Source organism: Styela clava, chromosome 5 (assembly GCF_964204865.1).
Source record: "Styela clava chromosome 5, kaStyClav1.hap1.2, whole genome shotgun sequence".
Lineage (NCBI taxonomy): Eukaryota > Metazoa > Chordata > Ascidiacea > Stolidobranchia > Styelidae > Styela > Styela clava.
Genome location: NC_135254.1, coordinates 23,058,203 through 23,074,065, shown reverse-complemented (window position 1 = coordinate 23,074,065; position 15,863 = coordinate 23,058,203). Strand labels below are relative to the sequence as shown.

At 33.0% G+C, this 15,863-nt stretch overlaps 1 protein-coding gene across 1 annotated transcript in view; it reads right to left on the bottom strand.

Moving 5' to 3' along the window:
- Positions 1 to 15,863, bottom strand: part of LOC120345130 (uncharacterized) — a 30,328-nt gene continuing 14,465 nt past the window's right edge. Inside the window, exons 23-45 of the mRNA XM_039414540.2 lie at positions 15,584 to 15,616; positions 15,361 to 15,393; positions 15,091 to 15,123; positions 14,145 to 14,177; positions 13,639 to 13,671; positions 13,235 to 13,267; positions 13,072 to 13,104; positions 11,735 to 11,767; positions 11,420 to 11,452; positions 11,312 to 11,344; positions 11,033 to 11,065; positions 10,726 to 10,755; positions 10,193 to 10,237; positions 9,555 to 9,587; positions 8,967 to 8,999; positions 8,343 to 8,506; positions 7,725 to 7,824; positions 7,339 to 7,435; positions 3,655 to 3,736; positions 3,117 to 3,223; positions 2,692 to 2,795; positions 1,195 to 1,239; positions 1 to 762 (exon numbers count right to left, since the gene is read on the bottom strand). Of these exons, the coding sequence (XP_039270474.2) occupies positions 746 to 762; positions 1,195 to 1,239; positions 2,692 to 2,795; positions 3,117 to 3,223; positions 3,655 to 3,736; positions 7,339 to 7,435; positions 7,725 to 7,824; positions 8,343 to 8,506; positions 8,967 to 8,999; positions 9,555 to 9,587; positions 10,193 to 10,237; positions 10,726 to 10,755; positions 11,033 to 11,065; positions 11,312 to 11,344; positions 11,420 to 11,452; positions 11,735 to 11,767; positions 13,072 to 13,104; positions 13,235 to 13,267; positions 13,639 to 13,671; positions 14,145 to 14,177; positions 15,091 to 15,123; positions 15,361 to 15,393; positions 15,584 to 15,616 (1,220 nt within the window). The 3' untranslated portion in view covers positions 1 to 745. The remainder of the gene's footprint in view (positions 763 to 1,194; positions 1,240 to 2,691; positions 2,796 to 3,116; positions 3,224 to 3,654; positions 3,737 to 7,338; positions 7,436 to 7,724; positions 7,825 to 8,342; positions 8,507 to 8,966; positions 9,000 to 9,554; positions 9,588 to 10,192; positions 10,238 to 10,725; positions 10,756 to 11,032; positions 11,066 to 11,311; positions 11,345 to 11,419; positions 11,453 to 11,734; positions 11,768 to 13,071; positions 13,105 to 13,234; positions 13,268 to 13,638; positions 13,672 to 14,144; positions 14,178 to 15,090; positions 15,124 to 15,360; positions 15,394 to 15,583; positions 15,617 to 15,863) is intronic.

Below are 15,863 nucleotides of genomic sequence, written 5' to 3'. Positions count from 1 at the left end.
TTCGCCCTTCTATTTATTTTTTATTTTTCAAGCTTCAACTTTTTCGCATGAAATGTTTTATGAAAATATCATAAGGAAATAAAATCTGCCAACGACCTTGTTTTGGGAAAATAATATGCACTATCAACAATGAGTTGTGAAAAGTAATAAAATTCACGGTATGTACTGTATGTATGTACTTGCTACAACCTAAATAAAGACTCCCCTACCTCCACAACAAATTGTTGAAAATGAGCTATGTTAGGCGTGATATCAATGTTTATTCCTTTATTGTGTTTGGTGGTTCTTGAAGATCGAACAGTTAGGATTTTTTCGCTCATCCAAGTTTTCTTATTCTACCCTTAGAGTCCTATAAGGCAAGTCCAGAATTCAAATATGTAAAAAGTAACCAAATGAAAGTAGAACACACCAAGTGGAAGGCAATAAGATGGTAAATTCTGTTAAAATATTCATAAACGAAGACAGGTATATAGGCATATATATAAGTCGAAAAAAATCATTTTGCAAGACTGAATCTAATTTCAGAACTCTCCATTCAATTTCTTCTGAAAATCCATTCCAATATTTTCATAATACATTCGAGTACAAGAGTTTCATAACTTTGGATGAATGAGGCATTAATCCATCTATTGTCGTTCAGGTAAGCAATATGGAATAATCAATGTAAATTTCGGTTTCTACGCAACTCTGTCTCTTAGCGAATTGTAAATTGCAGTAATAATAAAATTGTCTGTTCTTTTAGTATTCACATTAGGTCTGAATCTGTAAAAAAATTGTACATTTTGAAGTGAAACTTATATGCGCACAATCAAATGACCGGGAATGCTCACAAACATCAAATTAATTCAGGACGATTTGTTAAAACAAAGTCCACTTAGGTGATAGCACATACAACGTTTCAAGAATCTGTCATTGCAAAATGTCATTGTACGTAATGCTTTATTACTTTTGATTGAAAAAACTTAACCAATGGTGTTTGTGTCGTTGACGATAGTCCAAGTTCAAAGTGCACAGCAAAACCTCTACTTTCAGAAAGTGTTTCAGAGCGGTTCAGTATGGATCGGAAATAGCATATTTAGTACCTTGATTTGCCATAATTTTGACAGCTAGTATACAATAGATAATAGAAAAATAATTTTATTATTGTGTTTTCTAATATATGAAGATTCTGATAATAATTTTTAAGGTACTTACGGGAAACTTTTATGGACATTTCAGCTCTTTTGTAAAAGTTCGAAGCTGACAAAAACAAAATTTGAATCACGTAACAGATACAGTTTTACGATATTACCGAAGCAAAGATGTAAGTCAGGGGTCGGCAACCTACGGCCCGCGGCCCGCGGAGTAAAATAAAAGGCCAGCGGTGCTTCATTGAGTTATAACAACAAAACGGCTGTTTCGACGATTATATTCTTTACGTAATATAATTTATTGTGAGACACATGTAGACTAAATTATATTAAAACCTAACAAGTATATAATTCCCAATTACTGAGGGCATAATTTACAGATAGCAACAAAACGCGGAAAAGTGCAAAGGGTTCAATGGAGCGGAATATATTCAAATGGAATTTTTTGAGATGCAAAGCAATGAGGAAATAAATCTATATTCTATTCAAGAAATGTATCACTTATAAAAAGTATCCTTTTGAAGGAAAACTCTATCCCAATTTGCCCAACTATGCAAAGCAATGAGGAAATAAATCTATATTCTATTCGAGAAATGTATCACTTATAAAAAGTATCCTCTTGAAGGAAAACTCTATTCAAATTTGCCCAACTATGCAAAACAATTCACATCGATGTTTGGAAGTAGGTTACGATATATATGCATGCAAACAATTATTTTCGAAAATAAAGATTACAAAAAACAAGCTGAAAACTAGGATTAGTGATTCCCATTGATAAAATGTTTTAATCTTGGCTTCATCCAGTGTCCCATTTAAAAAATGTTCCCCATTTAGTGATGCCGGAAACGCATCAATCATGATGCAACCAAAAGTGTAACATTGAATGTCATCTGTAAAGTTTGACTAAGACGACTAAGTTGAGTTCACGAAATGTTGCAGTCTTCGCGCGCTGATTAAACTTTTAACTTCTGATCTGTGTGAAAAATTTGTGATTTATAGCCCATCCGTTCGGTTTTTTACTTTCTAAAAATATGTGTGGTCCGCCAAACTTGCAACGCTTAATTTTGGCCCGCGAGCGACAAAAGGTTGCCGAGCCCTTATTTAAGTTATCTTTCTGAAATACCAATGTGCCTACTCAAGAATTATATGGAAAAGTCAATGCGAAACATAACAATTTGAGTGCCATATAACTCAGAAAGTTCAGTTTGCAGTAAATATTTTCATGGCTGACTTTGGAGCATCCGATAGTCATTCATGTGATTTGATCACGCGATAGTCATTCATGTGTCAATTCAAAAATGAATGGTTTCATCTGTGGCCTTGACAACTATATTTAAGCTAAACGATCATCGAAATTCTAAAACTAGATTGAAGATCTTGAAATTTCAAATGTAACCCGGTGAATAGAAAATTATATTTTGAGTCATTCCATTCGCCGATTTTGGTTGTAAAAATTGCTACATGCTAATGAGTTGACAATTTTGGTGATTTCTATCCAAGTTGCTGCAATTATTGCTGATGGTGAAGTGCATGTTTTATTTGCATTGTTAAGTATACTTACCTTCCCCGATTATGATTCCGTCTGAACCATCGCGTTCTGCTAACGTAGAATAATATTTTCCAGTTAGTTTTATACTCTGACATCCGGGTGCCGCTGCAACATACCTGTCGAAAAGCAAATCTAGAATATATTTCAGAACATTCTAGTGGTAAAAAGTAAGATTTAACTTGGATAGCATCGCAGATCAAAATATTGGACTCAAATCTCATGTTCACCGCCTCCTCCGGTAATGGCGAATTGGGCAGGGAGTGTCGAACTGATAAGATCTCGTTCCTTCAAACTATAGCAGTTTCTTACCTATCAGTAACTATTTGTGCATAGTCTAATTATAAATTTTTATTGGATTCAAATAATGGGCACAGCATGTACAATTTTCTCTTGTAAAGGTAAAATGCTGTATTATAAAACCAATGTAATAAACTAACCACCAGCCTCCTCCTCCTGTCACAGCGCAGGTCTTCAAGTCTTCCGTCGTACCCATGTCTTTTGTAGAAAAGGTGGATCCACTATGACCTATTATTTTCATGGAATTCTGAAAAAAAACAACAGAAAATAATGTTGGGTCGACCTCTTTCGCATATTAGTAGTTTTATCTTCAATTCCATTTACAAGAAGCTGAACTCTAGCCAAGAAACATATTTTATAGTGAACGCGTACAAAACAACGAACGATGTGTGTTTTTCATATTGGGAAAATTAGTTTGAGTGCGCTCCGAGTATCTAAGAATGCGCTCAAAACACTTTAAATAGGTATTTATTAGATCCTCAAGTATTATGTCCATTAGAAACATTATTCTTTTCTACTTACCGGCTGCTTCGAATATGTAAGCGACAGGGTAACAGTATAATTATACGAAATAGTGATTCACTATATAAATATTGTTTCTTCGTTGTAATTTTTGTACCAAAATATTGTGAAATTTTATTTTTTTTCAGATTCAAAATTTAAATATTTCGATCATACCAAATTTGTGGAAGATTCTTCTTGAACGAAATCAGCCACGGTTAGCTGGTAATTACTCGATTCGTCACCAATAGAAAAAGAACTGCAAAACATAAAGTTTACTTAATATAACTAAAGGTGATTTGAATGATAAGCTCAAATTGAAGTGATATAATATGGTGATGAATATGGAACATAATTCATTCAACACTCAGAAAAACTATTTTACGCATGTATGAATAAAGCAATTTCTATTTTCTTACCAGGATGACACCACAAAAAAAACGGAATCCATAATTTTCTTTATTACTTCTACAAAAATTATGTTCGCTCTAGAATATGTTCCATAGACTTGCATTCCTTGCGCAAAATTTTGACTCCTTCACTTGGTTTTATGCTGAAGCGCAGTTTTTTGTTTCATAATTTTTCTCGGGCGAAGCCCCTCCGACGGCAGTCATACCGAAACCGATACACTCAATAAAGTGAACGACATGATAAGCATTTCCAAACATGGCATAATCGGTCCGTATTGGTTACGTACGAAAATGAAAGAGGTGGTGGATATCGCTTTGACGATGTAGATGTAGAGGGATTGATGGAGGTGGCCAGTAGCGACCTTCATGCATTAAATCACACCCCTGACAGGGTGGGGGAGCAATTTCGGCAAAGACGGATCAGCAGTTAACAGTGACGTCGTGCGGGTACATCATTCATCGGACTTGAAGCCAACACATATTCTTTCTATAGGGAAAATGCGTATCAGAACAATCCTCAAACAATTGATGAACTCAATGCTGTAATTTAAGCGAAAAATTACAGAAATCCCCACAGAAAAGTATGTGGGAGTGTTTGACAATTTTGCGCAACAGATGCAAGTCTGTCTGTCCAGCGACGAGAAGGGCGTTTTTTGAACATATTCTTGAGAGACCATAACTTTTGTGCAAAATGTCTTATATCTCTGAAATTTTTGAAAACAGTCATACATAAACAGATGTTCAAGTGCAGACAAAATCAAATAGTAGTAATTAAGAAAGTTATGGGTTTTATTTTTTTTGTGGTGTCATCCTGGTATGAAAATAGAAATTGCTTTATTCATACATGCGTAAAATAGTTTACGCATGTATAGGGTCACCCTTAGAAATGTCTCAAAATCCAACATTTAAGGAAAGTATTGCAACGAAAATAATCATACAGTTTCCAAATGCTTTGTGATATTTTTAGGTAATTCTGGGGATTTTGTAGCCTTTGGAGTGGGTCTAATTTATATTCCCTATTGCTTTGAATATTTATTTGCAGTCACCAGTCCGAACAGAATTTGATTTATTTTCCATTTCATTTCTTCATACAATAACAATCATGCTCGGAATAATTGATTATTCAATAATAGATATGTTTTTGATATCATAAAATCATAATAAAAAAGAACTAAATACTTGAACAAAAATTTCAACGAGTGTGGCTGATTGACGTAGGACGGGGTGAAAAAATGCGAAGTTGCAATAAAAAAATTCCTCGTTATTTATAATCTATTCAGTAAAATTTTGCTTGACTCGAATATTGGTTATTGTTCGACCAGCTAGTAAAATAGGGTGCAATAAATTGACAATGTAGTGTAGACCAGTGGTTCCCAAACTTTTTTGACCATCGCCCCCCTACAATATTTTATACAACCTCATCGCCCCCCGGCACTTCAAAAAATGTAAAGTCAGAAACGAATATATTACAGACCAAATAAGAAGACAAATCAGAGTTTATAGTGTTTTTAATGAGATGGATGAGCTTGGTGTTCTTCAGCGAGTTTTTTTTATCATATCTAAAATTACCCCGTTTATTGATGGAAAGGCGATTTCGTTGTTTTGATAGCAAAAGTAGCACGGCTGAAAACCCCTTTTTCATCACAATAGGTCGGAAATGAAAGAATCCAGAGTTCTACCTCCTCAAAAACCGCCATGTACTCTTGCCTTATAGCATTTCACTCCCTAAATTCACCCCATTTCACATTGAATTAATGAAAACAAAGTTAATTTTTCCAAACTTATAATAATGATTTTTGTACACCTCATTCATTCCTACAGCCTGATGACCTGCACCAAAATACTCCGGTAAAATTCATTTCCGATTACTCATCTTACCACGGCCTCCAGTCCAATCCCCAGTCCATAGAATTAATCAGCCATTTGTTTTTGGATTCATTGATTCGGATGTGGAAGAAGCCGTGACCGACTATAGGATACGGCCCAGGGGTCGGCAAATTTTATGTCGCTCGCGGGACAAAATTTATATTGTTTGAAAGTTGAAAACGGAAGAACGCGCGAAAACTGCAACAATTCGTGAATTCCATTCAGTCGTCCTATTAAAAAATCATTACAATGACATTTAATGTGACACTGTCTTGTTGCTGCATCACGCTTGATAGCTTTACAACGCCAAGATTGGAACATTTTCTAAATGGGCAAAAATAATTGTTTGCACAAATATGTACTTCCAAACATCGAAGTGAATGTTTTCGCATGATTTGTGAAATTTGATAAAAATGTTCTTTAAGAGGAAACATTCTTACAAAAATTAAGCAGTGATGAATTTCTCGAATAGAATATGAATTTCAATTTCTTATTGCATCGCAATATATTCGACTATTTACTGCGCTATTGAACCCCTGCCCTCAGCATCAACTTTTCTTCGTGTTTCCATTTGTCTAATTATAATTAAATCGTAAGCGCGTTAAACGAGTAGCTAGCTTTCAATAGAATTTTTAGGATATATTAAAATTTAGTCTGAACGTGTCTCACGATAAATTCTATTACGTAAAAAAATGTAATTTACTCCTCGAGCGTAAATTATAAATAAAATTAATTCATCATCATAACCGCCGTTTGGATGTTTCTCCGGGCATAGACTTTCTTGTTTACTTCGTGACATTGGCCATGATGCAAAAATAAACGTAACAATGCCCCCTTTCGCATCCGCTCAGACACACTCACTGATTTTTCACAAATTTTCAGGCGTGGTCGCGAACATTACATCATTTTCGTTTTAATTATATTCGTTAGTTTTTAGTTGTTTTTCGGAAATTTAAATATTAACAAATAAGTCAATGATTACTTTGTCTTCCTATAAGTTTCAGTTTAAATACAGTATCAAAAATTATAGTAGAAATAGCTGTGATAGACTAGGCTAAAATTCTTTATCGGTACTTTTAAAAAACAGATTGTTGAATGGTATGAATTAGAATGATAGTTTGAAACAAATACCCCATTTTACAGACAACAACTCGCAAAACCACTATTGAAATAAGCACCGAAAATGATAAAATGGTAAAGTATAGGAAGAATTTTCCGCGGTCAAAGGTCGGGGATAAGTCTATTCAGTGAATCGTCCCGTCCAGATTATTTTACTCCGGCCGTATTTTGCCGACCACTGGGATACACAAACTACCGTACCTTACTGCGAAGACGAGTCCAGCAATCCTTTCGCGTGTGATAATCGACCACGTGATTTAATCCTGCGAATGCACACAGAGTACAGAAGTAAGTGCACGATGCGCCGAGCAAAAACAGGTTTCGCGAAATCGCCCCCCTATCGCCCCTTCGACTTTTTCGCCCCCCTCTGTATCGTTTTCGCCCACCGGGGGGCGATATTGCCCACTTTGGGAATCACTGACTGTAGACTACGACCAGACAGGCTTAGACAAAATACAGTTCTTACCCGTAAATAAATGTAACAACAGCATCCATATCTTCTGTATACTCGATTCTCAGCTTGTACTTTTCTTTTGATGTTATTTTGTGCATATTGTCTAATCCTGGGTTAAAAGAATAATAAAATGAAGACTGATAAAAATGATAATTTGTGGAAATTCAAGGCATTTGTAATTGGAAAACATTACCCGGGTTCGGCAATATAAATTTTTACCCGGGCATATAAAATGATATTAGTTTTTGCTATATCGATTAGAAAACAGTTATTTTTTGACAAAATTTGCTTGGTTTTTAATACTTCTTGGCCAGCTAATAAATGTAGGCAACATTTTAGATGACATTTATTATAAGTGGAAATAATAACATCGTGTAGTTGCTTAATTGCTTCCTCACCCAACCAATAATTTCCTGTTGTGGAAGAACCCATTTCTGATTTATAAGAAGCAATATTAGCATCAAATATTTCTGTACTTTCCTCTAGTCGCATAATCACCTAAATACGATATTGTAAATTAATTCTTATATTGTTGTAAGTATTGTCAACTTTCAAAGTTATACATAAGTTATAAATAGATATGCAATAGTTGCTGGTTGATGAACTATCGGGTATTCAAATAAACATACATAAGCGACCGAAATTTTATAATTTAATACATAATCTGTGTACATAGTGAGATGATATTTTAGCCTTTTGCTGATTTTTTTGGGGCTTTTAGACTATTGTCGAAGAGGACTGCTGTGTATCAATTTGTATATAGATTTTACCGAAAACCTTAATCGTGCCGTTATTGGTTGTGTAGGCGGTGTAGTAAAATTTTATACTATTCCGAAGCTCAAAATACGAGTTACAATTTTGCTAGGAATGGCATCTAGGCATCTTGTGAACTAATCATGGTCTAAGACGCTGAGCGCAACAGCCTGAATTCAACTAAGACTTCAAGAACAAAATTCTGAAAGCGCTCATGCTATGCACATGGTATCATGGATACGTTTGAATGTTATGGGACGTACCAGCCATCCTTCATTTACGGCACTACAGAAAACGTTCAATCCCGTAGGGAATAAAGGAAAAGAAAGTATATAAATTCCTCCTGAGTCATCATTATATTTCCATTTTCTTGCTGTAAGGTAGCGAACATCCTCACATTTCTGAGGTCTGTCATTGAGTTGTTTCACTGTTAAAACATTCATTAATATAGTTTTGTGTTGATTGATAATAATAATGATAAGAATAACGTAATAACAAAAAGAACGTTACTGGATTGTCACGTTAGGCACGGAAAATTATGCCCACTGCTAAGAGGGATTGACGGCTCTGTGCCTTTTCAATTGTTTCGTAATATGATTAAACAAGTATATCGCAACCAGGTGAATAATGAGGTAGTAGTTGTCGAGTGACGAAAAATCATTCTATCTCTTCTACCGATTATATATAAATATAACTATAACATTTTTCTAGTGCCTGCGCAATAATTGTGTAAGAGTGGGAACTGTAATAACATATTCGTCAAGTGCAAGGGCTTATTCTCGCAAAATGCAGACTTTTACCGCGAAATTACTCAGATCTTACCCATGCTTATTTGACACTAAATTAAAGTTATTATGTCATGAATATTACATATATGTTGCACTTACTATCAAAGTTTGTTGTAAAATTGCCCGTGTGTGCTGAATAATGCATAAAAAAAATAGAATATATTTTCTGCAGAACTGTGTTCGTACAAATGATGCGTATGGGACCACTGTCTTCTGGATGGCAATTTTAGTATTGAGTTTTATCTTTCTGATAGAATTGCGGAAATTGAAGCAATATTTTGGCCTCGTCAGTTCTGCTTTTAGTTGAGGGCAAAATTATCGAATCTCGTTTTTGTCAATTGTTAAAGACAATGGAAAATTGATCAATTGATAAGTCTATAAATTCCCATATTTAGTGCATTCATAAATTTAAGGTTTTTATTTGTAATAGAAAGCTGAATACCCGAGTGACCATAGAGTATACGACATCCAAGCACCAGGCAATACGCCATAACATTTTGTAGGAGTATAATACTAGTATAATTTATATATTCGTTTGAAAAATAACAAGAAAAAGGCTTAGTGAATAAAATCGCAAATTGGAAATTTTCTGATCAAACGCCTGGTCCGGGCTTATAACTTTTTTTTTGCATTGTACGAATAACCTATTTTTTGCATCTATTTGTACAAATAAGATGAATATACTACCGTCTATACTCTGCTCGAAAGTCGTTTTGTAAGCTGTTAATAAAAAAATAAAATAAAATAAATCGTTTCCACGAATCAAAACTTGGAAAAGAATAAAGTGTCAGTTCAGGTTAACATTGTGTCCTTGATTATAGCGCTAAACTATATTTTTTCTTACAGGCATGCAATTTAAACTATGCGTGCATTTTCTGTTTATTATAGTAGATAATCATGTAATAACAAATGTATAATTGATTTTACATTTGTAGTTTGATATGTGTCTATTGCGATGTCATATTGAATTAATCGTACAATTTTATTTACAAAAAATTATTTTTCGCAAGGTATGCGACCGAGTTCACTGTTTAATTATGTGGGTACATGTGCAAATATAAACACAAATGTGATATATTGATAATTGTTTGAATCTACTATGAGATATCAATCGATCTGTTCTCATTTCATTTCGCAGATTCAAATCTGCATCAGCGCAAAAACCGAAATAATGTATGGATTAGTTCCATAAATATAAGTAATGTGTATTTGCTGAGCAGCTTGCCATTTTGACACTGAAATACTACCCATCATGATACTTGTTATAAATATCAAGTTTTTACACTCTGAAAATGGAATTAATAGAGAATGGCTTGCATACTCACTTTCGTATTCTGTGACTTTTGGTTGCAAGTAAATGCTATACACGGCTGTCAAGCAAAAAAAAAATCAGCATGTATTTAGATGACGTAAAATGAATGGCTAGTCATGATAAATTGAGAAAAAAAGATCATTTATCATGGAACCGTCTTTTTATCGAATGGATCTAATATGAAGTATATCTATCACACGCATGGTATATTTAATAAATACTTTATGAATCATGGACACCAAATATAAAATTGAAAATATGGCTTCTTGTCTTCGTAGCCGGGGCTTCTATATTCGCAGTTCGCATTTAAAATCTTGTATGCGTGTGTAAAGGTTAGTTGGAAACACATCATTTGTTTTTCATTTTGTTCATTTCATTTTGTTCACAAGAAGATATTTTGTGTAGAAATCATTTTTTGGAAATTTAAATAGAGCATAGCTAATTGACTAATTAGCTAAAGAACCGTTTTAATATTATTTTATGTCTCGTTTGAGATTTCGCACAAAAATATAAACTGTTACAGTATCTACTTGTAATGTAACTTACTATTTGCCGTTGCCGCGTGATCAAATATTACTGTTAAAACAGGAAATAATATGAATGATATATATCTATAACAAGCTTTTAAATTCACATCTATGAAGCAATAGTGTTTCTTATGGTCAAATTTTGAGGTTACTATTATTTATTAAACAAAGTTTTGAGTTCAGGCTCCCTATCTACCAAACTAGCTTTTTGCATTGAAACGACATTTCTCTCTGAGCATTTTGAATAAGTAGGGCTTGTCTATCTATTGAAAACATCGGATCTAGTCGGTAGTACAGTATACTAAAACAATATTAATCCTAATTACCGTTTAATTTTGAAATTGTCGCATCGTCAACTCCTGCCAAGCACAATTTTGTAACATATTGAATTTTAAAAGGAATAATATAAAATTGGTAAATTATTAAATTTACGAGTTAAAATTGGCGGTATAAATTCAAAAATATTGAATCCATGTGTAATATCACAACTTTAAAAGTTTTGAACCGTTTCTTATGTGAAGTTATACAGCAAATGATTTGTGTAAATAAAAACGTTGATGTTTTATTGATGTCTAGAAATTTTTGAAATAGTAAATTTTTTTTACCGTTGGTGATCTTAATTAACTTGTCTATGTCTCCTATAAATATATAAAATTTTATCATTATTTTCTCATATTTTTTAAAAATATCACAAAGGTTGTATTATCCTTTACCACTAGTTTCCATAGCATTATTTCCAATTATATCTGAAATGTGAAGAGAGAGCAATTTTAAAATGTTGATATATATTAGGGTTACCGTAATCTATTTACGTCATTATCGTGTTAAAAACATTTTTTTCATTAACGTTAAAAGTGAAAAGATATAAGAGCACAATAGATCCTGGTCATTCATGGTACAATTCAACAGGTTGTGATGCGGTCAATAAACTCAACATCAGAACTAGTACGGATCTAGTCGTTCTCAGAAGTCCATTGATGATTTTTTTAGTAAAACATCTAATTACGTCGCTTTTTAAAGTGTCTCACCCGTCACACTCCGATTAGTGGCTGTTTCTAAACCTGTTAAATTTAATAGTAAATAAATAGATGAGTCCTGAGCCTCGTCAATCGTTTGAGGCATGCTTCGTTAAAAAAGCTATTTAATTGCAGTCTGCATCAAAATATTTGTTTAAGAAACTAAGGAAAAATCGAGTCACTTTACTCGAGTTAGACTTCAATCTGTTTCCAAGATTCCAGTCATCCAAATAAACTGGCTCTGCTAATCGCTAGTGAGACTTGAATTGGACTTAAATTAGATCAGACTCAAATGAAACTATTAGAATAATCGAAACTTTATTAGCTTGATGCCTAAATAACTTAAATGTAGAATACAGATCATTAGAATTACGACATATATGTATGTTAATTCAATATTACATTACTTTTTTTTTTAAATAGGAAGACTCTCTTTGACTAAAGCATGATTACTCCGTGACTGTATTTGACTCGCGTCTTATCGCAAACACTGGGCGATATAGATACAGAATTGTTTTCGTGGCAATATAAACTATATATTATGTAGGATATATGTATCATATAAAAATCAAAAACACATTATACAGCACAAAGAAAAAGGCAATTCTGTCGTTTTATTCGATTACGGATCATTTACAGTGGGAGTAAATATCGTCACGCTAATAACCGAATTGCGTAAGTCTTTTTTGGCGATTTTGAGTTTTTTATAAAATAGGTTTTTATATAATGCTGCGCACCTGTCTGTTAACTCAGATTTTATTTTAGGAATTCCGAAACCCATAAAAATGGAGATTTAGTATGACATGCACATTTGTGCAATTGTTTCGTCATAATGAATTATCATTGTTACCACAGGACAATTGTGACGTCACAAAGGCAAAAACCCTCGGCGAAGTATTTTCGAGTTTTTGCATCTCGGATTCTAGCTTATTAATTTGAATTTATACTACAGTATAGAAAGGCGTGCACTTGTGATGTTCACTGTCCGAGTCCAATTCACCTTGGTTGGCTTTTATATTGGGTGCATTGCTGTTTTATTCTTTATATTTAATCTTAGTCTTATTTCGGTGGGTTTGCATGTCTCCAAGTCGTAGACACATTTCTGCCTAAGTCACAGTGCGCCATTATGACGTCACTCAACAGCGTCATACAAATTACTTCAAATCCGACTACAATCAAAAAATTGAACCATGGCAAATTATTGACTCTCAATGGCATAACAATATCATTAGGAAGTTTTTTACGTTTTTCTCAAAACTGCTAAAAATGACTTACGCAATTCGGCTATTAGCGTGACGATATGCTGTTATAATATATTTCTACATTTTAATTTTGATATTTAATCTTACCGCCGACGACGCGTTTTATATCCATGACAGCACCTTAAATATAAAAGACTCGTTGATGGACGTAACATATATTGATGTATTTCTGTTACACTACATTTTGAATCTAACTAAGATTTCCAGTATCTACAAAATTTATGTCAACCTTCGACTTATTTGTACTTACTTATAATGGTCATGTTAAACAAAGTATCTTGTCCTGAAATAATTATTAAGAACGTAAAAATTACCTTTACTATCAGTGCTTTTTTATTGTTATTTAAGGCCTGAGTTCTTGTATTGACCAAACTTATGACGACATTAGATTTGATTAAAATCCTCTTCCCTATTGGTCTTCGAAATATACCCACAGCGCACATGTGTAACAAATTGTTAGGGTAAATTTTTTACTTCTAAATCAATTATATTATTATTTAAAATTGATCTTTTTATTATTCTGACTAGTTATCTGATAGTTTAAGTGAATTAGTGAATTTGAAAATAAGCATTGATTTCAAATATATTGCGAGTTTTTATACGCATTTTATTTGATAGTTGCAATAAAATAATTGCAGTATATAAGTAACATACCTTCAACTATCGCAGTTAAACGTGATGAAATGACTAAAAAAAATCTCAAGTTCGTCAAAGATGGTGAATAACGTTAATGAGCACAAATAAAAAATAATTGGGCAGACTCTAAATTCGTGCACGCGTATCCCAACAAAATAATTAACGGGTTCAAAAGTCAAAATGTAAAAATATGTCTTATTGGAAAAATAGCCATTTGTTTCATATTATATCGGCATACAGTTTTGTCCTATTCAAATTGTAACGTACTTTATACTTTATGTTTGTTATTCATGTTCTTGTTTGTCAATCAATGCCCCACAATTGATAGAATTTCAAATTATTTAACATCATAAATATTTTCACAATGTTCCTATATTCGCCGATTGTTGTAATTTGTAAATTATAATAGTGTGATAAAAATCTTATGGAAAGTCATGAACTGATTTTTTATTATATTTTCTTTAATTTTACCACTTAGTGCATTGCGCATTGTTCATTTACTATATTTTTCATAATATACTTACCATCCGTATTATGTGAAATACTCTTTTTGGATACTGCAATTATTTAAATAACTTGGGATTCTCAACTTGCTACAGTAATTGTTATATGGCGATTACTTGAGTATGTAAAATTATAAATTAAAACATCTACCGAGAGAAAAAAGCAACGGCTGACAACAAATGTCATACAAGGCATTAAAAGTAATAATTCCGTATAGTTTATAGCTTCAAGTATCATATCAGCCATCATGTACCGCCTTTTTCTACAACAACAAAGTATCGATATCTAATCTCTTTTGGTTCAGTCACTATTTCCTGCACTCTCTTTATCTCTAGCTATATTGAAGAATACAGAAGACGTCATATTCAGTTGCCACCATTGTACAACATAGAAGTAATCTGTTGGGGATGCTAGACGTATAGTATCGCCAATTTTTATCAGGAAGTTATCAGCAGCCAGTTTGAAAAGATATTTGTAGTGTGCTCCACGTTTAATAATTGGAATTTATCACCAATTGTTTTGTTATATTATCGTTTGTTCTTTAAGCGTTTATATTTTTTTCATCAAGCGCCTGTCTTGCTGATAGAGGAAAAAAGTTTCATTCAGAAAGAAACGCAATATATAAAATCACATCCACTAGAGTTTATTCAAATTAAAATGTCAGATGATGGTCCACACATGACTACAAGAGCATCTGAGTGTATCAATGTGCTATTTGACAAGGCAATTCTTACAAACCGTTTTCAAAATCCGATTATAGGAGGTTTATAATATTATATCCGAAAGCTCGTTCTAATTAGATTTAGTTATTTAGTGAAGTTGGCTACCTAGATAATTCGGTTATACAGCTCTTGTGCGTGCTACAGGGTTGTCGCCAAAAAGTATACCTGCCATAACGTGCTCCCTAATATAGAATAACAATGAAGAAAATTTTTTCTATAATTGGAAAAAAAAAACATCACTCACTTCGTATAGTGAAATTAACTTTTGAACTTCCGCCTGCAAGATGAGAAGTAGGCGTAAAGATAGTACGAAAAATTCGGACAAATTCAGAAATATTTAATAGATAGTTATGTATTACAGATACTTTTTAAACATAAATGCTGTGTGTTGCAAATATAAGATCACCTCGAAAAGACATTGCTGAACACTATTTGACAAAATGAACAAATTTTCTACTATGGAAATTGCTAAAACGCTCATTAAAAATTGAAATATAAATCCTTATGCTCTTACCATCTACTGCCATTGTAAGTTGGCCCATTAAGTCTGTTAATATAGTATACACAAACATTTCCATTGAAATTACTTTGATCTAGATTCTAGTGTATCGTTATCGTGGGTTAGCCATTGGGAGAAATATATTTAATTATTTAATATAACATATTAACAAACTATTTAAGCATCTCATCTCAATAATTGCATATCGACCTATACATATACAGTATAAAACACATACGCATAAAGTCCGTATTGAGAGTCGCGCTGACATCTGTAAAACAATTTCTATTACGTTAAAAGTTTGATTAATAGCTAAATAACTTCAGAAATGAAAATACGGCATATTTGAATGATATTTTTTTATTTGATTATATGCTCGTCACAACGATTCTAATGTACTATTTAAATATCTAAATTATTCCATGTTTATTTATGACTATCTGTTATCATGTGATATTTAGTATACAGAGGAAACATGACCCTGTTTGCCCTTATTACAGGTTTACATGCATGGGCAT